This window comes from Mus musculus, chromosome 2 (genome assembly GCF_000001635.26).
Source record: "Mus musculus strain C57BL/6J chromosome 2, GRCm38.p6 C57BL/6J".
In the NCBI taxonomy this organism is placed as follows: domain Eukaryota; kingdom Metazoa; phylum Chordata; class Mammalia; order Rodentia; family Muridae; genus Mus; species Mus musculus.
In genome coordinates, this window is record NC_000068.7 from 32607773 (window position 1) to 32635058 (window position 27286).

Here is a 27286-nt window from a genome sequence, read left to right on the forward strand (position 1 = left end):
CAGGCGTTGCCTTGAAAAGTGTGTAGGCAGGCGATGCTTTGCGTAGCTCCGGAGCATGTTTCGTAATATAAGGGAAGTCCCCGGCTTGGGGTCAAGAGGGGGAGGATTGTTTCTGGGACAGGCTTGTGCAGGGGCGGGCATTGAACGGAGTAACCCGAAGGCTTAGGATTTCTGATATAGTACTTTCAAGCCTTCGGCTCTCCTTTTCACAAATGCATGCATCTTTCCAGTCGCCCCAGGAGTTACCAGTTCTTATTCCCATTTCACAGATGAGGAAACTGAGGCTCAGAGAGGTCACATGGCTTGCTCGAGGCCCCCCAGCCAGTAAGTGTGGACCCGACATTCGCACTGGCACCTGATACGCTGTTCTGACCATGGCGTTCTCAGAGCAGGACCGTGACGGGCCTGACCGGGGGAACCGTAGTCCTGGCTGAGGGCACTGCTCAGGCAAAGGTGGGAAAGTGGGGCGTGGGCCTGGGACCTGGAGTGCTCCAAGTGTCTGGAGCACGGGGCATGCGCAAGACAGGGTAGTAAGACGGTGGTCTGTCTGGGAGCTGTGGCCAGACCCAGGGGAGCTTTGAATGCTGGAGGTGTCAGGGTTAATGGGGGCGACTCTAGGATTCTGGCCTCCTGTCTTCTGACCTAACGGTTTGAGTCCACGGACAAGCCACGCCTCCCTTCCATTAAGCCTGTTTCCTGAACTGCCCGCTGGGGACAGACAGAAGTCTGGGGTCTCTGACTGAAGATACTGGGATGGCACAGGGGAACCATGAAGCCTGGGGATGGTAGTGGGAGCTGCCACGGGGTGGGGTCGTGCTTGGCAATGGGAGGAGCCAGGCCTGGCCAATCAGGAGCGGTGTGTGTGGCACTCTAGCCTGGAGGTTTCTAGCTATTCCTGGAGTAGGAGTAAACCGCAGCTAGGTCAGGGGGCGGAGATAGTGACCGGAGCCGAGAGGCTCCCCGGGGAGCGCGCGCTCTGATCTGGGGATCCCCTTTGAGGATCCAGCCTAGTTTTCTTCCTCTCTATGCCAGCCCTTTTTTGCGTTTTTGGGCTGTAGCTGCCAGAGGAAGTGGGCTGGATGCCCTCTTATGGCCTGCTTACAGGTTGGGGCTTGGAAGTGTAGAAGGGCCAGGCCCAGTGGTGGGAGGGAAGGGAGGGTTATAGAGTGAGGCACACAGCTGGGCGGGGCAGGAAGGCTTGCCCTTGACCCCAAGATCACATTGACCAATGACCGAATTCACTGAGCCCTGGGGTTCAAAGGCCTGTGAGGAGGGTGTCAGGACCTAGGAAACTTTTGGACCATCCCTGCTTGAAGTATGAGTGGGAACCAGGACAAAACAGAAACAGCCCTGAACCTTAAACTTGGGAGAGCTGTTGGGTAGAGGCGCGACCTGAGATCCAGCCGCATCCAGGGGAGGGCCTCCGGCCATAACCCTTTCTGGTGGCTTGCAGGTGTGACCCCACAACCCTGCCCCCCGGGCCACCTGCCGGACGCTGGCCTCTACCCTTCAGCAGACGCCGGAGAGAGATGAGTAGCAACAAAGTAAGTCCTTCGTTTCTCACCCCAGTTTGAGCTGCTCGCACAACCGTCTGTGAAACGGACTTCTTTTAACCTGCCCAGGCTTTGGCGTCTTCACGCCAGCCCACACAGGAGAGTGGGTACCCAGGAGGTCTGGGTTCAAACTCTGCTTCAGCCACTGAGTGCACTCTCGCCTCTCTCTGGGCCCAAGGTCCTCTTTGATATCCAAAAGCTTGGCTTATGTATCAGTGGGAAAGCATTGACTGTGAATGGTTCTGGGGAGTGCCGTGCAGGATAGGGATGGGGAAGTGAACAGGGGCCTTGGGGGAATGGCCATGTTCAAAATCAGAGTACCTGAATCCCCATCATGTATTTGTTCCTGTTTTCTTTCTTCCTTCCTTCCGTTGTTGTTGTTGTTTTGTTGGGCTTTTTTGTTTTGTTTTGTTTTTTTCGAGACAGGGTTTCTCTGTGTAGCCCTGGCTGTCCTGGAGCTCACTCTGTAGACCAGGCTGGCCTCGAACTCAGAAATCCGCCTGCCTCTGCCTCCCAAGTGCTGGGATTAAAGGCATGCACCACCATTGCCTGGCTGTTCCTATTTTCTGAGCACCTACTATGTGTTTGACCCCCCTACCCCCCAAACCTTTCCACAGGCTTCATGGCAGAGTGTGAGATGCTTGTGATAGCCTGAGTCTAGGAGGGCAGCACAGTCCTTTGGCAGGGATAGTTCAGTACAGAATTCTCAATGGCAGCAGGGCATGGAGCATCAGGAACTGGAATGATTAAGAAATGGTTGTGAGGCAGGCGGGCATGGTGTCTAGTACACAGAGTCCCAGCACTCCCGGAGGCTGAGATGGGTAGATCTCTGAACGTTCCTAGTCTACATAATGTATTTTAGGACAGCCAGGGCCAAGTGGAGAAACTTATCTCAAAAAGCAAACAACCAGAAGGAAATATGCAGCTCTCTAATTTGTCATGGTTAGACTTTAAAAAAAAAAACAAACTGTGTGTGATAGGTCAGGTAGATACCAGGCTGGTCTCACTGTGTAACCTAGGATGACCTAGAACTCCTGATTCTCCGGCCTCTACCTTCTGAGTGCTGGGACTTGAGCCCTTTCCTCCCGTGCCTAGTTTATGTAATGTTGGGACTCAAAACCAGGGCTTCCCGAATGCTAGTTGAGCGCTCTTAACAACTGAACACACCCCCAGCTCCTAGACTTGGTCTTTCTGAATTTTGGTGATGCAGAAATGCTAAAAGCATTTAGTGGGACCTGTGCGTTGAAGTTTGAGGTTTTGATTATGATACTGTAGTGATAGTGGACGAGACCAAGGCCCTCAGCTCCCAGTGAGCCGTTCCCGCTGAGAGGAGACAATTGACACACTCTGTCGTGCACTTGTTGCTCAGCTGGGATGTCGCTGAGCAGGCTGCGTGTGCTAGATGCCTTTTCTCCCTTCCAATGTTTCTACTTGCAGTGAGTGGGTTTAAGGACCTGGTGTAGGCCCCGCCCCATGGGCGGAACCACAAGCCCCGCGGGAGACAGCATAGCTGTAGCCCACTCGCCTTCTACTACACGGCCTTTTAAAGGGGGAAGTTATAGCTTCTGGGGGCTAGCTGTAGTTGAATGCTCTGGAGGAGCTGAGCTTCACATAATCTATGGTCTCCATAATATGGGGGTCTCAGACCCCTAAAGGGACTTAGGGGATCCTGCCCAGTTTGTTGATATTCCTTCAGTGTTTCTCCGGCGCCCTCTACCGAGAAACCTTAAAACGCTTTGGCGAGGGAAAATATTTAAAAGAGCCCAGATCCATTTTCACCAAGCAGGCAAAACACAGGAACATGGAGCGAGAAGTGACAAATTCCTTCGTATTTATAAGAGGTTGCTTCCGGGATTTCCGAGAAAACAGAAATCCAAGGATGTAATCTCAAGTTCTTCGCACGGGATGGCTTAGTCACTGCATATAACCCAGGCAATGCTCTCTATAGTTTACCACCTCTAGATAACCTATAATGCCTAATCCGGTGTGTGCAGCAGAAGCTGCTGATGTAGGCGCACAGACTTGCCATCCCAGCACTTAGGAGTGGGGGCCAGAGGATCAGTAGATCAGAGCCAACTTTTCTTACACAGTGAGTTGGAGGTGGTCTGGGCTGTGTGAGACACTGTCTTAAAATCAATCAATCAATCACAAAGTTAGGAACTAATAACAAGGTAGGAAGCCTATAGATGTTCAGTGCTGGTACAACCATTATAGGCCTGACGACACTGTTGATGCTTCTTTGTTGAGTCTACAGAACCCAAAAGTGTGTTGAGCCAGCTGTACACTGACAACTCATGGAGAGTTACTATTAGGGGAAGACATGAACTTGCATTTGGATGTCCCTTCCCCCAACCTGTGTCTAGGCATCTCCTATGGAACCTTGTCACCCAATTCAATCCAGCAAAGCCTTCTCAGACACTCATTTCCTGTACCCTGTAGCCCAGGCTAACATTAAACTTGCAGCAATCCTCAGGCCTCAGCCTCCAGAGCCCTGGGGGGTGGGGGGGGGTGTTAACTGTGCGACACCATGTTGGCCTCTCTTCTTGAGAACCTTCTGCGGGCCTCAGCCAGGGGCCTGGGATTGAGATAGACCCAGCTCTAGCACTCAGTACAGGTCTAACCTGAAGGGGCAGCAGCAACATGACTGGACTGGAAAGATAGTTAATTGGTTAAGAGGTTAAGATACGGAAAAAAAGATGGAGGTTAAGAAGAGGTTAAGATAAGAGGTTAATTGCCTCGTGAGGCCCTAGGCTCAATCCTTTGCAAATAAAAAAAAGAGCATGGTAGGGGTGACTGCCAGGTGAAGATGTGGTGTCTGGGGCATGCTGGGCTGTGGGCAGCTGAGGCACTGAGCCTCTTGTGTGTGCCTAGACCCACAATGGCCTCTTCCTTCTCCAGGAGCAGCGGTCAGCAGTGTTTGTGATCCTCTTTGCCCTCATCACCATCCTCATCCTCTACAGCTCCAACAGTGCCAACGAGGTCTTCCACTACGGCTCCCTGCGGGGCCGCACGCGTCGGCCAGTCAACCTCAAGAAGTGGAGTTTCTCCAGCGCCTACTTCCCTATCCTCGGCAACAAGGTAGAGCAGCTCCTGAGGGGCGTTCCCTGACCTCTGCTAGCCCCGCCCCAAACTCTCGGGGCGTTCCCTGACCGCTGATAGCCCCGCCTCCCAACTCTCGGGGCGTTCCCCGAACACTGATAGCCCCGCCTCCCAAGTCTCGGGGCGTTCCCTGACCGCTGATAGCCCCGCCTCCCAACTCTTCTTTCCAATACCCGTATGCCTCCTCTTAGAGGCGAGGACGGATGAGGCCCATGAGTTAAGATCATGGCTCTTTGCTCAGGATGGGATCTTGGACAAGTGTTCTGTAGCAGGCCTTAGTTCTCTCTAGGATCCTACCCTTAGTGTTAAAAAGTTTCATTTTAGCCGGGCGTGGTGGCGCACGCCTTTAATCCCAGCACTCGGGAGGCAGAGGCAGGAGGATTTCTGAGTTCGAGGCCAGCCTGGTCTACAGAGTGAGCTCCAGGACAGCCAGGGCTACAGAGAGAAACCCTGTCTCGAAAAAACCTAAAAAAAAAAGTTTCATTTTTTTTGGTCCAGTGAGATAGTTCAGTAGGTAAAGGTGTTTGTTGCCAAGCATTGCCTGAGTTAGGTCAATCTCTGGAACCTAATAGTGGAAGGAAAAGACTGACTGCAGCAAGCTGTCCTCTGGCCTCCACACGTGTGTGTTGTGGCATGCCTCCCCCTCAAACACACATGCACATGTAATTCTGAAAAATAAAATCTTCTGGCTGGACATGGTGGTGCGTGTCCTTTAATTCCAGCACTCGGGAGGCAGAGGCAGGCGAATCTTTGTGAGTTCGAGGCCAGCCTGGTCTACGAGTAAGTTTCAGATAGCCAGAGCTACACAGATTCCCTGTCTCAAAACAATATTCATCTTCTGAGTTGGACTTCTGGTTTTCATGGCTCTCTGGGGACACACCCCATAAGCTTGGGGGGAGAACGCTAAGGTTCTGGAGAAACAAAATCAGGAACAATACTGGGTACCTTGTGTCGAGTGACAGCTGAGCCATGCTGCTTTCTCTGTAGAAGCGATGAGGTGATCACGGCTAAAACCACAGGCATGGGAGGGTCCAAGTCTCCTAGCCCATGCTGAAGTGCAGCTACTGAGAAAGGTCGAACGACTAGAGTCTAATAGGATTCAGCACTCTGACCTCTATGGACATGGTCAATGTCATGGCCAATGTCATCTCTGGGGATCTCTCTTTGCCCGAGGTACCTGTGAGATTCACACATGCAGGCTGCCCTCCCTTGCTAGATTTTCTTCAGAGGCTTTGTGTATTTAGTGGAGGACCGTTGGCTCTGGGCACACCCTCCCTGGCAAAGGACCCGTAATAGGTGTTACGAGAGATGGGAGAGAAGGGGAGAAAGTTGAACCGCTGAGTGTAGGAGGTTTGAAGGTGAGGACGTCTGAGTCTGGCTTGTCACTTCTCCCAGCCTGATGGTTAGAAGACGAGGTAGAGGAGCTGTGTCTCCAGTGTTGGACCTTGTTAGAGGCTATGGAGAATTTGTATGGAGGCTTGGTGCGTTTGGAGGAAGCGTTCTCTGCACAGGGCTGGGTTCCAGCCCGTCTGTCTCCTGTTTCTCAGTGTGCTACCCCATGTCTTTGTGCTTGCTGGTCTGGTAACTTGTTCTTCAGATGTGACTCTACAGACAGTTCTGAAGACGTCCCAACTCTTCATTCCCCCCACCATGTTTTTTCCTAGTGTATATTACATTGTCTGTTTCCCCAACTTAAGCCTCTTTCTTGTTTTGTTTTTTAGTTTTTTATTAGCATATAATAATTAATGGGTTTCTTTTTTTTCTTTTTTTAAGTTATTTACTTAACAGATTGATCTCAGCTTCTCTTGCTACCTCTCCCCCATCCCTCCCTGTCACCTCCCCTCCCCCATCCACTCCTATAATGGCTTTCTTACGACTTTTTTTTTCTTTTTCTTTTTCTTTTTTTTTTTTTTTTTTTTGGGTTTCTGAGACAGGGTTTCTCCGTGGCCCTGGCTGTCCTGGAACTCACTCTGTAGACCAGGCTGGCCTCGAACTCAGAAATCCGCCTGCCTCTGCCTCCCGAGTGCCGGCTACAACATTTTTATGATACATATAATATGTAGTTCGATGATCTCACTCCTCCCTTGCCTTCTCTTCCTCAGTCTCTCCCTCCTTCAGCCACTCCCCCAGCGTCCATAACTGCCTCAAGAAGGGGTGGAACCTCTAGAGCCTCTGCTGCGTGTGTGTGTGTGTGTGTGTGTGTGTGTGTGTGTGTGTGTGTGTGTGTGTCCTTAGCTCTGTTCCTAGCTAGTTAGGAATATCTGCAGAACCTAAATTAATGTGTTTTGAAAGATTGCAACGGCCGCACAGGACCCTGCATAGAGCATCCCTGATAGTGTCCCTCCTTGCTCCACAGACGCTGCCGTCCAGGTGCAACCAGTGTGTGATCATCACCAGCTCCAGCCACCTGCTGGGCACCAAACTGGGCCCTGAGATTGAGCGGGCTGAGTGCACCATCCGCATGAACGATGCTCCCACCTCTGGCTACTCGGCTGACGTCGGAAACAAAACCACCTTCCGCGTAGTGGCCCATTCCAGTGTATTCCGTGTGCTGCGGAAGCCCCAGGAATTTGTCAACCGGACCCCTGAGACGGTGTTCATCTTCTGGGGACCCCCAAACAAGATGCAGAAGCCCCAGGGCAGCCTCCTGCGCGTCATCCAGCGGGCGGGCCTCATGTTCCCGAACATGGAGGCCTATGCCGTCTCTCCCGCCCGCATGCAGCAGTTTGACGACCTCTTCCGGGGTGAGACGGGCAAGGACAGGTACCAGCCTCCCGCCTGCCCACTGCGGTCACCCCTGGCCTGATGCTCCCAGCATGCACTGTTGAGGCTCTAGTCACTTCTTGCCACCCTCTGGTCAGGTTCCCCCAGCTCTCTTCATCTTTTAACATGAGTGAGTCACCTTCAGGGTGTTGGCCATGGCCTCAGCATGCTCCCTTCTCCCCCCAGCATGCTCCACTCCAAGGGAACAGGGGCTCCCAGAATGCTCTGTGTTAAATCCGTTCCTAAGTCTGTGGTTCTCAGCCTTCTTAATGCTACAGCCCTTTAACACATAAAGTTCCTCATGTTGTGGTGACACCACCCACCCACCCCCGCAGCCATAAAATTACTTTTGTTGCTACTTCATAGCTGTAACTTTGCTACTGTCATGAATCGTAATCGGAACATCTGATATTCAGGATATCCATCGGTGACCCCTGTGAGGTCATTTGACCCCAAAGAGGCCATGGCCCACAGGTTGAGAACCATTGTTTAGGCGGTAGTTCCTTCCCATAATGCCGCACTTAATGCAGAGTCTAGACTCTAGACTATTCCCAGCATGCCTTGCTTCCAGCATGGTCTGTTCTTAGGAAACAACTTTCCTAGCATGCTTTTTTTCTCTGACAGCCCTAGAAGCCTAGTCGTCCCTCCTATATAAACACAATGTGGGCCACATGTAATTTGCAGTTTTATGGTAGCTATATCAAAAAGCAGACAAAATAATAATAGTAGGTACATTTAAATTTAATGTTATTTTAAAATATGTTCGCCGTGCAGTGGTGGCGCATGCCTTTAATCCCAGCACTTGGGAGGCAGAGGCAGGCGGATTTCTGAGTTCGAGGCCAGCCTGGTCTACAGAGTGAGTTCCAGGACAGCCAGGGCTACACAGAGTAACCCTGTCTCGAAAAACAAAACAAAAAAATGTTCAACATACAGCTTCTATACATGTGGTGGGAGTTTTATACCTTTTTTTTTTTTTTTTTTTTTGACACTGTGTATGAGCCTTTTGCCTGCATGTGTCTCTGCACCACATGCATACCCGGTGCCTTACGAGGTCAGAAAAGGGTGTTCTGCCTCCTGAAACTGGAGTTCCAGGCAGCTGTGAGCTACCATATAGGTGCTGGGAAGTGATTCCCGGTTTTCTGGAAGAGCAGTAAGTGCCCTTAACCACTGAACCATCTTTCCAGCCTCCTTTTACACCTAATTATTTTTAAAGATTTGTAGCTATTACAAGTGATTCTTTTTAATTTTAGCTTTTGGCTCACAGCTATTCGTTGTTAGTTTATTTTTCCTGTGTGTATGTATGTGTGGGTGTGTCCCAGTGTGCATGTGTACAGATGTGCACACGTATGTGTAGAGTGCCCAAGCTGAGGTCAGATGTCTTCCTGAATCACTCTCTGTTTTATATACTGAGGCAGACGCTCTCCCTTGAACCCAGAGCTCACTGCTCTGGCTAGGCTAGCAAGCCAGTTTTTCTAGGTATCCTGTTTGTCCCCACACTCAGCACTTGAATTACAGATGGGCACCGTGCCTACCTGGGACTCGGGTGGATACTGGGAGTCTGATAACGTAGCACTTGCACAGTGTGTCACCCACTGAGCCCCCTCCCCAGTCTATTGGAAGTGTGGAATTTGTAAAAAAAAAAAAAAAAAAAAAAAAAAAAAGATGAGTTTTTTGTTTGTTGACTGTTAAACTCACTAGTTTTAGACTTGTAGATTCTTTGTGATGTTTTTCACATATTAATAGTCATGTTCTCTGTAGATACAGTTTCCTTTCTTCCTCCCCAATCCCTGTCTTTTCCTTGCTCCTGCCCATTGCACTGGCTAGGGTTTCACCCCGGGCTGGTTTGGCTGTAGTTGTTCTTTCTAGGTTTGAGCATCGGCGTCACACATTGAAGAGCGCCCTGCTTCTGTTTTGTGTGTGCGATTGTGCAGAGCTTGTTTCTTTAAGTCTTGGGTAGAGTTCGCTGCTGAAACTGTCTGGGCCTCAGGCCTCCCTTTCTAGATGTTTAGTTTAGTTGTTTTAGTTTTTAGCTCTAGGGGTGGGAGTCAGGGCCCAAAGAATTCTAAGCACACATTCTATCATTAGAGCTGCATCCCTATGCTCCAGGATTACTGCTGATTCAGCATCTTTAATGTTCTAGTTGTAGAATGTGCAGGCAACCTTGCTCATCTTGGGTAGTTCCCAGGTTTGTAGGAGTCAGCCCATTTCATGTAGGATATCAGATTGATATATGTAGTTATTGGTGGACTCCTCCCTTAGCATCTGTAAGGGAATGCACAGATAGAGATAGAGATAGTTATCTGTGGACTCCTCCTTAGCATCCATAAGGGAATGCAGTCATTTCCTTTCTTCTGGTCTTTGGCAACTCTTGTCATCTTTGTTTTCTTTAACAGACTTGTCAGATTTTACATTTCCTTGTAAATGTCTCAAAAGAGCCACTTTCCACCAAATACATGCAAAACATTTCCAATTTAAGGTGTAAGGGGTGGGGAGATGGTTCAGTGGTTAGGGGCACCTGCACTCTTCCAGAGGACCTCAGTTTGGTTCCCAGCACCCACATCAGGACAGACGGCTGGCTCACAGCCACCTGTAACTCCAGTTCCAGGTGATCTGATGCCCTCTGCTGGCACTTGTGAGCACTGCATTCATACGTGTATGCACACAGACATACACAAGGCACGAATTTCGAGGACAGCCAGGGCTGCAGAGAAAGACCCTGTTTCAAAACAAATGAGTAAAATGTAAAGTAAAACAACAATATATATGTTTATATATGCACACACACATATACATACATATATTTTTTGGAAAGATGTAATCAACATTAAATTCTGCATTCTGCTTTTCACACTACCCAAGGACTCCAGTGCAAATGTGACAGCACTGCTCAGACACATATCAAGTGCTTCCTAAGTCACCAGGCCTGGTGGCTGCTGTAGCCCCAGGGTCTCGGCTGTTTTTCATGCCTTGCTCTGTGTTCATCTCCGAATCATCTTCTCTGACTTGTATCCACACAGGAGTTTTGTCCCAGGGGAGGAACAGCTGCTGCTAACAAGCTTTACGGTCACGGCTGCTCCCAGCCTGCCCTGTTTAATTAGCCTCTTGAGTTCATGCCCTGTTTCCTCTGTGCCCTCCCGTTTGCCAGCATGAGTGCCCCCACAGTGGGTGGTACACCGGTGTCTGATATAGAGGCAGAGCCTGAACAGACGGTGGGTAGAGCTGGGAACCTCCGTGGGGTTGACCGTTCCTCCTTGCCTGCTCCCTACCCCGCCTGATTGTCCCTTCATTGTGACTCCTCTCTGCCCCCAGGGAAAAGTCCCATTCCTGGTTGAGCACGGGCTGGTTTACCATGGTGATTGCGGTGGAATTGTGTGACCATGTGCACGTGTATGGCATGGTCCCTCCTGACTACTGCAGGTGAGCTCCCCTGGCCACTGTCCCCTGGGGACCGTGCCCAGTTCCTGACTACAGGGTAAAGCTGGGAGGTTTGGAGACATGGGTGGGGTACCTCTGAGGGCCTCTGTGGGATGGTATTCATGTTGATCTCCAGAGGTGGGCTTCTTGGAGATGCCCCAGGGGCTTCCACTCCAAGCTGAGTTGAGTTTGTTGGTAATGACTGGATGGAGAGCCATGGGGTGCTAGCTGTGTTCTGCCGAATGCTGACCTTGCAGCGAGCATCATCTCCTGCCTCATTAGTCCTCACACAATGCTGCAGCACCACCACCACCCCCATTTCCTGAGTGCAAATGAATCGAGAAGGGTATTTAATGAGGGGACCTAAGGGCTCAGAAGCTATCAGGGTACCAGGCTTCCCAGCCCCCAGTTCTTAACCACTGCCTCACCCCCAGCCTCCACTGCTGCTCTGTAGAGAAAAGAAAAAGGTTACATTTTGTTTAAAAGAAACTGAATGGTTTTGAAAACCTAATACACACACACACACACACACACACACACACACACACACACACGCACACACGCACGCACGCGCATGTGTATAATATGCCCATATATTTATTAGATAGGGAAACTGAGGCTCAGGGAAGGGCAGAGATCGACCCCACTGAGGCTCTGGAGCAGGTAAGGGGTAGAAAAGACCCCTAACAGGCGTCCACCTTGCCCTCCTGTCCCTGATTCCCCGTTTGCTATGCCCAGCCAGCGGCCCCGCCTGCAGCGCATGCCATACCACTACTATGAACCCAAGGGGCCGGACGAGTGTGTCACCTACATCCAGAACGAGCACAGCCGTAAGGGCAATCACCACCGCTTCATCACCGAGAAGAGGGTCTTCTCGTCCTGGGCCCAACTCTACGGTATCACCTTCTCCCACCCCTCCTGGACCTAGTTATCCTGTCCACCGATCTCGGACAGATACAAACGAAGTGGCTCTGGCCCAGCCATTTAACCATGGCCATCTTCCAGCCAGTTCAGGCTGGCTGGAGTATTTCCCAGCCAATCAAATCAGGGCCTTGATGAGGGTTTTTTTTTTCCTCCAGCCAATCGGGGCTGGGGTTATCTCTTGGCCAATCAGGGATTTGGAATTCTGTATGGTTTAATCGGGTGTCAGGGGGTCTTTCTCGTCTAGTCAGGGTCTGAGCATAGTCTATCAGGGTATAGGGGTCTTTCTGAGTCAATCTGAAGCTTAGGACATGTCTTTTCCCATAAGGCTTTGCTTCAGAGCCCCAGGAATGGGCCCCCAAATCACTCCCTCCTTAGCTGGGACAATGAGGTCCTGTCCTAAGGATCTGAGGACTTGGTGTTGCCCCACAGTTGCCAGAATCAGAGCTACTGTAGGGGGGAGGGGCTGCCAGGAGGCCAGGCCAAAGGATTTGTGGAGTTCTAGGAGTGGTAGGGAAGCCTAGGAGGTAAGAGGCGGTGTCCAGTTCCCGGTTTCTTCCTGAGTGACCTTAAACAGACCCTCTTGTCTTTCTGGTATGCTGTGATGACATCATAGCTCCGTATGTGGAGACCCTCACTCTCCGTTATACTTAAGTGTAAATTCCTCAGCTACCATTCCTCGCTGGGGGACTCAGCTCCCTGGGGATGGGGAGCCTGGGGTACCCTTCCCTGCCTCCTTCTAGAAACTTTAGGGTATTTTTGTGCAAGTGCCCCCCATGGTTGGGGGATCCTGACAGAAATGGGGCAAACATGAAGCTGTTTCTCTAGCCCCTCAATCCAGCTGCCGTTAGCCTGGCTCTAGAAAGGCCAGGCACCTCTTCCTACCCTCCAGCAGGAGAGCATTCCCTGCTGCCCGAAGGAGCCTTTGGGACTGAGGAAGGGGTATCCCAGCCACACCAGGGCTTCGTGAAGTTTTTGTCTGGAGATGCTGAGGGCTTTGGGGAGAAGTATCCTCCCCCAAGTTTGGGATGAGACTAGAGATGGGGACTGGGTTCTGTCCCTTGCTTAAGCACTTTATTAAGGGCAGGACTGGGTGGGGGTGTGGGTAACCCCCATTCTTCCACAGCCTGCAAGGGAAGGGCTTCCAGAAAGGCTGTGGACTGGGGGTTGGGGGAGACTAGCCAGCAGTGAGCCCTGCACAGCAAGGTAATGGGGGTTGGGCAGTGACAGCCCTAGATCTGGTTTTGTAATGATTTATACAGAAATAAACACGCCTAAGCCCAACTCAGTGTTCTGTGTCTTTAGTCTGAACTCTTTGCTTGTGCCCCTCTCCCACTTGGGAGTATCCTAAGGACCATGCTGCAGCCTTTGGGTTCGGAGCTTGCAAGAGGGGGTGTCAGATTTCTGTTTTAGCTGCCTGGAGAGTCTTGGGTCCAGACTGGATAGATGTATGTGATGTTGAGCAAGGGCTTTTGTCTCTGAGACCACAGTGGGCAGATGCCTGCTCTCAAACAGCCTGAGTTCTGGGGAGGGAAGGATACCAGAGTTCTAGGGGGAATTCTGACAAGTTGAAAGAAGTTGACGCCTTGCATCTGCCACTAAAGAGGAAGGGGAAGGCATGTAGGGAAAGAGCCAGTCTGGGACCAAAAGTCAACACTTGGGACCCAGGGCCTGAGGGCAGGAAAACACCCTTCTAGGTAGAGTGAGTTTGGCAGGTTGTATAAATAGCTGCTGGCCTCTTAGCACAAGGGCTGTTTAGTTAGACAGGCAGGAGGTGAAGGGTCCCTGACTCCAGAGAGGAAATTACAGCCTGCTACAGCAGATAAGATACCCTTGGGAGCAGAGCCTAACAAAGGGTGACTGTGTAACAGAGGCAGGCTGCTGGGGGAAGGGGGTGGGGGTTAGGTCAGAAAGAGAGCTGTCCTGGGCTCTGCGCCAGGTAAGATGGTGGGCCACCAGGGCAGGAAGGCAAGAGAGATATTTATTTGTTCCTTGTCTCGTGTGGCTCATCAGATGCATGCCACAGATTCATATGAGGTTGCCTCAGTGAGACAGTGTCAGCTGGGACCGGTTACTCAGGGTCGGCAGCCAGAAGTACCCTCCCGAGGGTGGCAAAGCTGTGGCCCTCAATGAGGCAGCAACAGGCTGCTAGACAGGAGGTCAGAATGTGGTGGGACCAGGAGCCTGGCAACCATTGTGATGCAGTTATTGAGGAGGTGACAGGAAACTTCCAGTGACATACTAGTGGTGTCGCGAGCCCCTGTGGGCACACTTCCACCTCCATGTAAAGGCTGCTGGGAAACTGGATCCTGTGTCTGCATAGAATTTCTTCCACGAGCCTCTGCTCACCCACAGGTGGGTGTTCTGCCTGTTCCACCCGTCCACCTGGGGCGTAACCGTCCTGTCCCTTTTCAGGTGCTGACCTATGGAGGATCCAGCTGTGAGCTGCAGTGTGGCTGGCCTAGGGTCATCTATCCCTCCCCCACTCTCACCCCAGTGGGGTTTGCTTCCAAGCCCTGGGATTCTTTCTGTATTCAAAATATTTAATTTTTTTTCACTATGCGTCTGTGTGTGGGCATGTACATAGGTGTGCAGGTAGCCAAGGAAGCCAGACGTGTCGGCTTCTCCCAGAGCTGGGGTTATTAACTGTTATGAGCCATGCAGTTGTGATTGGAACTAAACCCGGTTCCTTGGGAACAGCAGTGTGTACTTTTAACTGCTGAGCCATCTCCCCAGCCCTCAAAAGATTTTTCAGTATTTTAAACTACTTTCACTTTTATTTGCTTGTGTTTTAGAATTTTCTGGTTATAAAATGACTGAAACTGAGGGCTGGAGAGGTGGCTCAGTGGTTAGGGAGTGCTTGTTGCTCTTCAAGAGGACTTGGGTTCAATTCCCAGCACCCACCTCAGGACATCTGATGCCCTCTTTGGCCTTTACAGATACTTGCACACACATGATACACACACATACATAAATGAAAAATAAAAGCCAGCAGGGTGGTGCATGCCTTTAATCCCAGCATTTAGGAGGCAGAGGCAGGTAGGTCTTTGTGAACTTTGTTAGTTCCAGGACAGCCAGGGCTACATAGACACACCTTGGGTGGGGGGGAGGAAGAAAAAAGAAAAAGACGTTCAGGGGAGGGGTGGGAGTGAGGGTGGCTGCTGGGGATACGGATTGGTGGTTATAAGCACTTGTTCTTACAGAGGACCCGAGTTCGAGTCCAAATACCCACGCGGTAGCTCACAACTGGGGCTGCCACTTGGTGCTTAAGAGTCACCTGAGATTCCATTTCCAGAGACTCCAAAGCCTTCTCGTGACTTCTGTGGGCACTACACTACACATACATACATGCAGGCAAAATACACATGAAGTAAGTAAATCTAATTACACAAAAAAAAAAACTTTTTAATTAAAGCACAGAGCCGGTGAGATGACCCAGTCGGTACTGGTTGCTTCCTGTCAAGGCTGACCATCTAAATTAGATCCCTGGAATTCACACAGTGGAAGAAGAGGACCGGCCCTTGCAAGTTGTCCTTTGATCTCCACGAGTGTGCTATAGCACATGTGAGCCCACACATTCATGTGCCCCCACACACACAATGAATGTGAAAGAGAAAAAAAAATAGAAGAGAGCCTGTGGATACAGCCCAGTTGATATAGAGCTTACTTCGCAGAAAGAAGTTTCTGGCTCCATCCTTAGCACCAAGAAAACTGGGCATGGTGGAGTGTGCCTGTAATCCCAGCAACCCAGCAGGCAGAAGGATCCAAAGAGATGTGTGAGATTAGGTCTCAAAGGGAAAAGGGGAGAGGAAGAGGAAGGAGAGGGGACAGGAAGGGGGAACACGTCTGGTCTGCCCAGCTCCACGGGGGACACGGCAGGAGAGGCACCCTGAGCCAAGGCACGTCCATGTTAGGGTGCCTCTTCTTTATCTTTTAATTTTTTTTAGATTTTTGTGTATATGAGTGTTTTGCTGGCATGGATACCTGTGTGCCATGTGTGTGCCTGGTGCTGTCGGAAATCAGCTCCCCTGGAAATGGAGTTAACAGTTGTGAGCTACCATGTGGGTGCTGAGAATCGAATTAGAGTCCTCTTTAAGATCAAGTCAGCTTTTTCAGATAGAGCGTCTCTGTGTAGCCCTGGCTGTCCTGAAACCCTCTATATACACCAGGCTGGTCTGAAATTGATACCCCTAGGATGACCTTGAATTTCTTTTTTTTTCTTTTTTTTTTAAAGATTTCTATATTATATGTAAGTACACTGTAGCTGTCTTTAGACTACCCAAAAGAGGGCATCAGATCTCATTACAGATGGTTGTGAGCCACCATGTGGTTGCTGGGATTTGAACCTGGGACCTTCAGAAGAGCAGTCAGTGCTCTTAACCACTGAGCCATCTCTCCAGCCCCAGCTCACTCTTCCTTTGACCTCATCCTTCCCTCTTGGCTTTGTTACTGTTTCTTCTCCTTGAGCTGAGGGCTTGCCTCAGTTCTAATTCTCCAGCCTTTTTCTTTTTCCAACCGCTGAGCCATCTCTCCAACCCCAGACCTGGAATTTCTGATCCCCTTCTGTATCCCTCTAGTACCAGGATCATAGGTTCAAGCTGCCTTATCCAGTACACATGGCGTGAGCCCAGGGCTTCCTACACTGGGCACTACTCTCACCAAGTTCCATCACCTCTATCCAGCCTGCATTCAGAATCATTTTTATTCAGGTGAGATTGGACCTGGGCAGGTGTGCATCATGTCTCTCACAGGTGCCTGCTACCCCAGCAAGTGAGGTTTCCCTTCTCACCCAGAGCTGCTCTGAGTGAGTAGCAGCTCCCATGCACCCTTCTGTGCTATGGCCCCAGTCAGTCCCCGCCACTGGGCTTAAGAACCTTCCTGTGTAAATCCTGTTCCTGAATGGGTTTCTGATGTAGGAGCTGATAAAATCAATCTGCTTTCCCCGAAAGTTGTGCAATGCACACACCAGCCTAAGTATTGGGAGTAGCCTTTCAGGCCAGCACAGGACAGATGGCCCAGTCCATCTGCCCCCACAGTGGCAGGACCTTGGTATGCAGGCTGCTACTGGTGTTCAGGCACCACCCAAACTGGTTGTCTGTGGCTCCCAAGCATTTACAAAAGTTTCCAGTTTCACCCTATTTTGCTGTTCGGAGCCATGCTTTGGAGGCCTTATGTGAGCCGATCCCTCTGTCCTGCTATGCTTTGAGCACCAGCACCCTGTACCACTTCTCCTGTAGAGAGCTCCCTAATTAGGCACATGGCTTTCCACACGGGGAGTCTCAGGTGGCCTCTGGGTCCTGCTCTGTGCTTAGGGGTTCCCTGGGCACAGCTGGAGTCTGCTGTTGGCATCATCGTGCTCCACCGGGTACTCAGAAATGAGAGTCCTCATTCTTAGCAAACCCCAATCTGGATACACAAAGCTTTCTGAGTGTTCTTTCTCCATGTTCAACCATGGAGAGTTCAAGGCTGGCTTATCATCTACCTAGCCACCAGATAGTCAGGATCCAGGAGGAGCTCAAAGAGTCATTTCCAATAGGGGAGATGTCTCAGGGTAGGGGGTCTCAGAGCCTGAGGATGGTGACCCTGGAACAACAAAGTTTACACCCTGGTCCCCCTCCCTCCTTACTTCCCTGGTCTGGTCTCCTTGATTAAACGCTGAGATTAAACACACCAACTTGTCTGAGCATCAGCTGACCCAGCTAAAGAACCCTTGTCTGTGGAGAGTCGTGCGGGCATAGAGTGGTGGCAGACACACTGTGTGCAGGTTTAGTCCCAGGGAGTGCCTGGTGGGGACGCTCACTCCTAAGCTTTCCATGAGAGTTCCTGCTTTCTTCTCTCTCCTCCTCCTTCCCCCGGCTCCCTCCCTCCTCCCTTCTCTCTGCCATCTCGCCAGAGTGCTGGCTCCCAGCATGCCATGCGTGCGCGCTGACAGCCTTATAAATAGTCGCCTTTGCAGGCGGCTGAGAGGACAGGCAGGGCACTCACTGGCCCCAGCGCCCACCACACCCTCCCCCAGGTCAGTGTGTGTCTGCTCCATTGTCTGCCCGCGTGGAAGCCTCTAAGAGGTGTGGGGAGACATCACCTGTGGGAAGGTGGGGTTGCTGGTATCAGGCTACCCTTGGGTTCTGTGTGTCTTGAATGTTTGTATCCATGGTTATGAGCTGTGTGTGTTTGCATGTGTATCCTATCAGCTATCAGCTCTGGGTGCATGTACCCTGTGGCAATGTGTGTGCATGTGTGCTCAAGTGTGTGTGTGTGTGTGTGTGTCCTGGTACTCTCAGCTTCCCAGACCCTCTTTGTCCCAGCTGGTATTCCTGGGGCTTCAGTTCCACCCATGCCCTTGGCAATTCTGTGCTGAGGCCCTAAGGGACAAGGGAAGGACAGAGGCCTATCTCCTTGTCCCAGAGGACCTGGATAGGGTCAGCCTGTGTGTTCACAAGAATTGTAATGCCACCAAGTGTTGTGAGGATCTGGGGCTCCTGGATGTTGGAGCTCTGCCAGCACCTCCTGCCCAATCAGGGGCTCCGCAGGAACCCTCCTGCCTGACTCACAGGTCCACTCAGCTTACCCAGGATGCTTCAGCATCAGCAAGGCTGGCCAGAGAGGGGACATCAGCTGCCCAAGGTCACACAGCTGAGTGATAGGGTTTGACTTGAACCCTGTCTGATAGCTAGCCTCTATGAGGGCTTTTGCTGAGCAAGCACCTGGGACAAACAGGCATAGAGATTGGGGAAGTGTGTCCCCTGGGGCCTCTGCTCCTTGAGCCACCTAGAAGACAGTCATATTAGGAGCACTGGGGCCCTGACCCAGGGAACCTTATAAGGCCTGGCTGCGTAGTCCTGTAACCTTACTCTTGTCTGGGACCCCTGGCTTTCCGGAGGCCTCCTCACGACCCAAGTTATTTTAGACCAAAGAAGCAGGTGTCTGTGGGACAGAGGGACTCAGGTTACCAGGAGGGGTGGGGCATGTAGAGGGGAGTGATCTCCTAGGACATGCTGGTGGCTGTCCAGGCCCTGGGACACTCCTCCCCCCCTGGGCAGCTGCCGAAGGACTTGGCAGCCCCATGCCTCCTCCTGCACACTCTGTAGGCTTAGAGGCTGCAGCTCAGGCCATGGGTCTCAAGGTTCTTGTGTGTTTGGGGGTGCCAGGCTTGAGCTTGACCCCAGCCAGAGTCTGGAGCTAGTCTGTGTCCCTCCCCCAAGCCCAATTCCCTCCCCAGATGGCAGGCAGGGTGGAATGAGAGTCCCAGGCCAGTGCTATCCTCTGCCAGGCCCAATCAGGGACAGGAACAAGATCCATGGTGCTAATGAGTGTCCTGACACCTTAAGCTGGGTACCTTGCAACTTGAAGTTCAGAGACAGCACCTGTCAATGTGGGACCCTAGGGTGCAATCTAGGAAGGCATCCTGAAAGAGGTGACATTTGAGCTGGGGCCTCCAGTAGCATTTGGAGGAAGACATCCCCCCAAGCATTTGGTGTGTGACGCTGCAAAGGCCTGGCAGGAGGGAGGCATTAAAGTGGATGAGAAAGGAGGGGACAGATTGTCCAGACCTGGCCAGGTAGGTTGAGGGGTTCAGTTTTGGTTTAGGGAGCCAAGAGGACCACACATAGAAGCCTATGAGCAGGAGGGTCACACGATTGTTGCTTGCCAGGGGAAATACTATTGCCCTGTCTGCCCGTGCATGTGTTTGTGTGTGTGTGTGTGTGTGTGTGTGTGTGTGTGTGTGTGTGTGTGTGTGATTTAGAGGCTCTGTGGAGGTGGGCTAAGGTCTCGGTTGGAGAGAAGACGGTTGGGATACAAGTGTGATGGGCAGAGGTGAGGTGGGTTGTGGGAGCATGCATGATATAGGACTGACCGCACAGTGGGGGTGGGGAGGTCCCTTGGGCCTGAACCCAGGGTGAGAGGACCGAAGCGTGCACCTGAGACACAGACCAGAACGGCATGGGTGGTCTTGGGATGGCGGGACAGGTAGGGGGTGAGGACATAGTTTTGAAGAGGCTGGAGGGTGGGTGGCTATGAAGAAAGAATGGGCAAGCTGGGGGCGGTGAGTGAAGTAAATTCCCCCCGGGGGGGGGGGGTGAGTGGTAGAGCCACGTGTGAGGTGGACTTGGGCCTGCTTCAGGCAGGAGTCAGGAACCAGCTTACATTCAGAATTGGAAAGGGGCTACAGGGCTAGAGAGGCAGCTGCGAGCACTGCTGCTTCTCCCAAGGACCTGTGTTCTGTTCCTAAGATCCACAAGGTGGCCGCAGCAACCACCTGTTAACTCCAGTTCCGTGGGACTCCACACCCCTTTCTGGCCTCTTTGTCAGTCAGGTGGTACACTTACATGCACGCAGGCACACCGCCATACGCGTAAAATTAAAGACAACAAAGAGAAACCACGCAGGGCCAGTACCTGCACACCTGCAGGCCCAGGTAGTGAGGCTGAGGCTGTAGGACGGCTGTTAATCTGATGCCAGCCTGGGCTACGGAGAAGGAGCTCTGTCTCAAACAACAAAACAAACCTTGCTGGATTGAGCACCAGGAGTGTCTCTGCCACCTGTCCTGTCTGTCCCCAGGCAAGGAGGAGACGCCTGCCTGCCAGCATCCTGTCCCCTGGGGAGTGTTGTCAAAGCGAGGCAGACACTCCCCTCACACACTAGGGACTCACCTGAGAGATTCCCTGGAGTTAGTTGTTCACGCCCTCTTTGACCTCTACCAGGTGTCTGCAGCAGACCAAAGCACACACTAGAGGGGTGACAGAGGCAGGAGAAGCCAGCAGGAAGGTGACTTTCCCAAGGTCATTCTGCCTCCTGGGTATCTCTCTACACTCTTAGTTTGGAAATTACAAGCCGGAGCCTGACACTTATTGCTGTGGGTGGGGCTTGGTGGAGCTGAGTCAGGGTGGGAGGAGAACCCCTCAACCCTGCCTGGGCCTTGTCTTGCAGAGTGCTGACCTAGCTCCCAGATCTCAGCAGGATGGAAGGTATGTGGTCCCCTCCTGGCCTTAGGGTCCTGGGTGTTAAGGAATGGGCTCTCAGAGATTGAGAGGGTTGGAGGAGGCCCCAGGCTTCCTCCCCCTGCCTGTTAGGATGTGCTCGGATCCTAATCTTAGAAGCAACAAGGCTTGCCTGAGGTTTCTGGAACCCCAGAGCTCACCTATGCTGGTATTTATAGCCAAGCCTCCCCTTTTCTGGGGAAGGAGGGTACTGGGGAGGGGCTATACCGGACAGCAATTCCAGCTAACTGCCGAGCAGTGTGGGATGGGGTGGGGGTGGAGGGTTGATTGGAGCAGTGGGCAGGCTCATGTCTGGCCCTTGCTGGGACTCAGTGTCTCTGTCAGCTAGTGGGGTGGACCCTAAAGTCTTGTCTTCCTGGCTTCTATGCTCTAGGATGTGGGCAGAGTGCCTGGAATGGGTGGGCCCTGGCTTCTGGCAGCGCCATGCCCTGGCACTGGGCCTCTGCCTGAGTGGCTCTTTAAAGACAGACGCTGCTACCACTGCTACCGCCTCAACTTGGTGGTCAAGGATCTACCCCTTAGCTGCCACACTCAGCCTTAGGCACACTCAGCCCTGGCAGTGCCTCAGGGCCTTAGACCCTCAGGGCCTTCAAGCCCACCTCCTCCTGGAAAGGCTGCATCCCAATGGGGTCCCCGCCCAGCACCCTAATGGGAGGGAGCTCAGGAGAAAGCCCGGGATAATAGTTTGGGCTCAGATGTTCCCTTGGCTAAGCCCCTCCCTCCCTCCCTAGGCCTTGGTTTCCCTCTCCCTTTTTCATAGCCTCAGGTATGGGGCCCAGGGCCTCACTCCCCCTAGCTAGGTCTGCCACATAGCTTCTCCACAGCAGGCCACCAGGGCTGTGGGTCCTAAGGAGGCAGTTTGGGAAGTTTGCTTAACTCCCTGTCTGAGTAAGAGTTCCATTTGCCCACAGCAGCCCTCCTCCCTGGCAACCATCTCTATGGCAACACGTTGTGGTTGCCACAGTACTGCTGGGTCAGAGCAGCCATGGCAGGGCCAAAGCCAGAGAGAGGGGAGGTGACAGCGGGAACAGGATAGGATCATGGGCTGCTGTGTGTCTAGTGAACCCCAAGAAGAGGGAGGCAGAAAGACTGGAGGTGACTGACACCTGGGGTCTCTCGTCTGGCCCTCCCCCACTCAAGGCGCCCATCTCTGTCCCTTAACCTCTGAATCCTTGGCTGAGTTCTTAGCCTCTGGGCTTTGTCTGGGCCTGTCCAGAACACCCACTGTCTGTCCCAGCTCACTCAGCCCAAGTCTGGGTCACACGTGGGCTCTGCCTGCTTGTCTAGCCAGTGACTGATTCGTGCTTCCCGTTCATTCTTCCCACAGAGAAGCTGAAGAAGGCCAAGATCATCTTTGTGGTGGGTGAGTTGTAGGCAGGCGGGCAGGCGGAGGGTAAGCAGGGTCTGAGGGTCTGAGCAGGCACTGCAGGATTTGGAGGGTTTTGTTTTGTTGTGTTGTTTGTTTGTGTGTGTGTGTGTGTGTGTATGTGTGTGTGTTTTGAGACAGGGTCTTTCTACATAGTTCTGGCTGTCCTGAAACTCACTGTGTAGACCAGGCTGGCCTCAAACTCACAGAGCTCTGCCTCCCAAGTGCAGGGATGAAAGGCTTGCTTGCGAGGTTTCTTCTCTCATTGAGGACCGTGGTGGTGTCTGCCTGGGGCTGTGTTGTTTTGCAGGGTGGGGTGAAGTTTCTGAATGCATGGGTGCTTACAGGCGGACCTGGCTCAGGAAAGGGCACCCAGTGCGAGAAGATTGTACAGAAATATGGCTACACCCACCTGTCTACTGGGGACCTGCTTCGGGCAGAAGTCAGCTCTGGATCGGAGAGGGGCAAGAAGCTGTCGGCTATCATGGAGAAGGGAGAGCTAGTGCCACTGGTGAATGAGCGGGCCTGCGGGGGGGGGGGGGGGGGAATTGGTGGAGGGTCTGAGCCTGAGCCCCAGGGGTCAGCCATTCTCCACCCCCTAGTGTCCTGGACTTTCTGTCTCTACCACACTCCTTTATGGCTGGCCCTAACTCCCCAGCCTTGATCTCAGACCCCCTAGATTAATACTGGAGTGGCCCCTTCAGTTACTTGATTTATTTATTTGTTGGGAGGGGTATGCATGTTCTGTGGGATCAACATGGCCGTCAGAGGGCAATGTGAAGGGATTGGTGTGCATCCTGGCAGTGGAACTCTGGTTACAAGGCTTAAAGGCAAATGCCACCTTTGAGCCATTCTGCTGACCCGTTTGTCCCCTTCTTTACCTTACTTTACCCCTTCATTTTATGCCATGCTTAGAGTCACCAGCTCATTGTACCTCAGTCTGTCCCCTCCCTGTCCCCTGCCCTGGTGAGGATAGGGACAGCAAAGGCCTGTAGAAGCTTTGTGTCCAGGCCCAGGACATTTCCGGGCTGGAAAGGGGTTTGCTGAAGCCCAAGCCTGGAGAGAGGGGCTTGCTGGGACTTCACACGCTCCCGGAAAGAGGGCAAGCTTGGGTGGGCTAACACAGGTCGTGCTCCCGAGGGGCCCCCGGGGAGAGAAGGCTCAAGGGTCCCCTGTGCTGGACAACAGGACACGGTGCTGGACATGCTCCGAGATGCTATGTTAGCCAAAGTGGATTCTTCCAATGGCTTCCTGATCGACGGCTACCCGAGGGAGGTGAAACAGGGAGAAGAATTTGAACAGAAGGTAAGACCCTTGACTGGTCATCGGCCTAGAGGGAGGGGTGATGGAGGCGGAGTCTACAGTGTGCAGGTGGGAAGGCCGCACAGGACCTACCATAACCACCCCAAAGAAAGGCGGGAGGAGGAGGATTTGAGAGACTTTATCCTGTGGGGCTTGTCACCCCACATGTACACAGGCAGACATTTGCGCACATGATCCATACCTATACAAGCAATAGGCAATGTAGGATGCACACATGCACATGTGCACATGTGTGTGCACCTGGATGAAGCTCACACTACACAGGTGCTGAGGAGAAAGGGGTAGTAGGTGTTGAGGAGGGGAGGGTGAAGGGCTGACTGGCACCCTGGTGGGCTGGGGCAGAGTACCTCCAGCCTCACTCCTGCCCACCTCTGCGCAGCTCAGTCAGAATAGGAGAGATGGCATGTCACAACCTCTAAGTGAATGAAAGACCTCAAGAAAATGTTTGTCTTGCTCTGAGTCTCAGCATGCCAATCATTGAAATGGGAGTTGGTCTAGCTTCCTTTAGGCGCAACTCTGAGGCACATCTTGGTTTTCCTCAGCTGCATGAAGTCATTTGCCACCCTCAGGGCCACATCCAGCAAACCAAAGTGCCTCCTGTCCTGTATTAGGGAGTTTCCCCACCTCCCTACAGTCAGGGCTTGGAGGCAGCCTCTGGGAGTCCGAGTAGTTGAAGTTCTCAGATGTTGGCACTAGGGGGAGCCAGAACTGCACTGACAGAGAAGGGGCTGGCCTGGAAGTGACTTGTCCTACTGCTGACACAAATCCCCAGAGCTTCCTTGGGGTGGGCAGTCTTCAGGGCCCACTCCTCTAGTTAGATGCCTATTTCCATACTGAGAAACTGAGCTCCAGCCAGGGGTGCGTTGCTCAGAGACAAGCCTCACTACCTCCACCCAAAGTGTGGATCCAGAGTCTGTTGTGTTTGGCCCTGGGGACTCAGAGGACCTTGGCAGCTGATGGCCGATGGACAGATGGCAGCAGCCTTGGTCTGGCCTTTGCCACTCTAAACTGGTAAACCGTCTACGGTCAGCAGATACTGTCACACTGAATCTGCAACCACCCAGGAGACAGACACCAGACTCAGAGGGCCCAGTAGCTTGCCCTAGGTTACACGGTTGGACAGAGGCAGGAGAGGAGCTGTGAGTGACAAGCTTATGTGATGTTAGCTGCGTAGAGGCTGGGGCTGACTCAGCTGTGGACTAAAGAACAGAGGTCCCAAAGCTGTTAGACCTCCTGGCCCAGGCCCAAGGCTAGGAAGACCCAGAATCCTCCTGCCTGCCCTCACAAGCCCAGCCTAGACTAGGCCAGGCTTAGGGATCTATCGATGACCCCTACTCTGAGGGGTCGTGTAGCCAGAAAAGGGGAAGGAAGCCGTTGCCTGCTTCAATGCAAGGCCCAGCCTGGGCAGGGCCAGTGTGTAGGGCCCTGGTGGCCAAACCGAGGTCTGGAACACTCAGGCCCTAATCCTTTATACCTCTTCAAGCCATCTTTGTGACGAGTGGCTTATGACAGTGACAGTCATTTAGATGTCCTTAAAGTCCTCACCTTGTCCCTCTGATTCCTTTCAATCAAGTCTTATTCAGCCCTTAGCTCCCATCCTGGCTGAGGGAAGAGGAGGTCGCTAAGTAAATACCTAGAGGCTGTCAAGGGGAGACTAAGGGACCAGGAATAGTGGAGGTCACATCTGCGAAGACCATCTGGAAGGAGTGAGGGTCTAGCTGAGACTCCCACAGTCTCAGTTGTGAGAAAGGGTAATGGGACCTGTGCTGGCCTGGCGTGGGATGGAGACAGATACAAGCATAGATCAATATGGTGGAAGGAAGGAAGGAGGGTTGAGGGTGGGGATCAGGAGAGCAGCTGGGGGGGGGGGGAGGACAAGGGCACAACACATAGGTGCTCTAGATCTGGTAAGGATTTTGGGCTTCCTCTTGAAAATTCTAGGAGCCCGTGGAAGAGGTTTGACCTGAGTGACAGAGGAGTTACTCTAGGAAGGCGCGTTCTGGGTGGGTCTCATGTAGGTAGGGCTTGGGAGATGGAGGCAGGGATGATGGAGTCCCAATGATCCGATTTCCACCCTACGCAGATTGGACAGCCCACACTGCTGCTGTATGTGGACGCAGGCGCCGAGACCATGACCCAACGACTCCTGAAGCGAGGGGAGACCAGTGGCCGCGTGGATGACAACGAGGAGACCATCAAGAAGCGGCTGGAGACTTATTACAATGCCACAGAACCTGTCATCTCCTTCTATGACAAGCGTGGCATTGTGCGCAAGGTGGGGAGCGCCTCTCTTTTCTAGCTGCAGCTCACGGTGGGATCTTAGGCCATCCCTCTCCCTCTGCCTCAGTTTCTCCCTCAGTTTACTGAGTTGGGGCTGTGTGGATCCTGCCATGGCGTGCGTCTCTGCCCTCATCATCCCTCTCCCCACAGGTCAATGCCGAAGGCACGGTGGACACTGTCTTCTCTGAGGTCTGCACCTATCTTGACTCCCTGAAGTAACTGGATCCCTTGGCCAGCTCCCAGCCCGCCCCACCCTTGCTCCCTGACCCCAGGCAGCCTGGCTCAAGCCCAGCACCTCCACCCTGCCGGGCTGTGCACAGACACAGGAAGCCATGTTATCCTGTCCCATGGACACTAAAGAAATTGCCAAGGAGGGTTAGGATTGCTCCTTTCCTTTGCTTCCAGTTATGGTGATTCATGCTGCCACAGCCGGAGGCCCCAGCGTGGCCGGCCCATTCTTCCCTGTGCCTCAGCCCAGCTGTCTTGTCTCCCTCTGGCTCTGCTGGGATCCTAGGCCCTTCCTTAGCCAGGCTGTGTCAAAGCCTAGGGGTCCCTGGGTTGGCAGGCTGCTCTGGGGGGTCTGGTGTTCACCCTGTTTCTCATAGCCTCGTTGTGTGGCTTTGGCCCTAAGCCATTGTCTCTCTGGAGTGAGTTTTCTTTTTTTCTTTCTTTCTTTTTCTTTTTTTTCTTTCTCTGTTTCTTTCTTTTTTTTTTTTTTTAAGACAGCATCTCGTGTGACTTAAGCTGGCCTCAACCCTGTTATGTAACTAAGGGCAACCTTAATCCTTCTGCCTCCACTTGTCTTCCTGTGTGCTGAGATTACAGGTGTGTGTGTGGACCTCCACCACTCCTGGTTTTGGGGGCACTGGGAATCAAGCCCATGGCCCTGTATACGAGGCCAGCACGCTACAGAGTGAGCTGCATCCCGGGCTGGGCAGGTTTTCTGTGCCTGACTGGGGTCTGGCATGGGCAAAGGGCAAAGGGCCATGGGCTCACCAGCTGGGGCCACGTGGTCACTGGGTGCCAAGGAGCTGTGCAATGGGCATACAGCTAGGTGGGAAGCTGGGGTCAGGGGTGGCCTTCCTGAAGAAGGCTCCCTTGGTATAGACCTGCCAGGCCTTGCCATCCTTTGGCTGGTTTTAAAGCTTGTCCTGTCACGCTATGTCCCAACCCTTATCCTCGGCGTTAAGACAAGAGCATGCAGATTAAGGAGTGTGAGCTGCCATAGACAAGGATGTGGGATCAAGGACCAGGCCTGGGACCCGGAGAGGACACCCAGGGATGCCAAGAAGAGCTGGCATCTCTCTTCTGCTCTTTATTCTTTGGTCTCATTACACAGGAAGCCTCTGTTGGTACTCACTTGTCCTGGGGCCCCGTCTCCATCCCTAGTGACTTCCCCTGTAAGCCCAGATAGCCTGTAAGCCAGCAGCCATGGCTGTCCCAGGGACACCTGCCCCTGGGGGTGACGGTGCTCACTCCTTTCTGTTTACTACCAGTGGGGCCACCTTTCCTTCTGCATTGCCTATTTAAGCTGTCCTTTAAAATAAATAAATGTATTTCAGTTATAA

At 52.5% G+C, this 27286-nt stretch overlaps 2 protein-coding genes and 1 long non-coding RNA gene across 13 annotated transcripts in view; 2 read left to right on the plus strand and 1 right to left on the minus strand.

The window, feature by feature from the left end:
• Nucleotides 1-129, minus strand: part of Gm52551 — a 14955-nt gene extending 14826 nt beyond the window's left edge. The window contains exon 1 of the long non-coding RNA XR_003954025.1: nt 1-129. This is a non-coding gene — a long non-coding RNA (predicted gene, 52551).
• The window catches only part of St6galnac6 (ST6 (alpha-N-acetyl-neuraminyl-2,3-beta-galactosyl-1,3)-N-acetylgalactosaminide alpha-2,6-sialyltransferase 6), a 21101-nt gene extending 8064 nt beyond the window's left edge, over nt 1-13037 (plus strand). Inside the window, exons 2-7 of one of the 7 annotated variants that reach the window (NR_110347.1) lie at nt 270-324; nt 1454-1544; nt 4452-4631; nt 7009-7396; nt 10725-10832; nt 11568-13037. Coding sequence is in view for 6 of the 7 variants with exons in the window: in NM_001289547.1 (NP_001276476.1) it covers nt 299-324; nt 1454-1544; nt 4452-4631; nt 7009-7415; nt 10725-10832; nt 11572-11968 (1209 nt within the window). In the remaining variant the exon portion in view is untranslated. Of the gene's footprint in view, nt 1-269; nt 454-1453; nt 1545-4451; nt 4632-7008; nt 7416-10724; nt 10833-11567 lie in introns of all 7 variants that reach the window. The other 6 variants (NM_001289549.1, NM_016973.3, NM_001289547.1 and 3 more) reach the window with 6 other exon arrangements.
• A 948-nt stretch (nt 13038-13985) lies between these two features.
• On the plus strand, nt 13986-27286 carry Ak1 (adenylate kinase 1). Of its 5 annotated transcripts, XM_030246809.1 has the most exons (8): nt 13989-14105; nt 16328-16459; nt 20679-20716; nt 22077-22112; nt 22463-22626; nt 23304-23420; nt 25522-25713; nt 25869-27286. In XM_030246809.1, the coding sequence occupies exons 3-8, from the start codon at nt 20710-20712 to the stop codon at nt 25935-25937; spliced, it is 585 nt and encodes a 194-aa protein (XP_030102669.1). In that variant the 5' UTR covers nt 13989-14105; nt 16328-16459; nt 20679-20709; the 3' UTR covers nt 25938-27286. The 5 variants fall into 5 exon arrangements, with proteins under 5 accessions (NP_001185719.1, XP_030102669.1, NP_001185720.1 ...); NM_001198790.1 differs by lacking the exon at nt 16328-16459 and having other exon boundaries at nt 13986-14105; NM_001198791.1 differs by lacking the exons at nt 13989-14105; nt 16328-16459 and adding an exon at nt 17665-17766.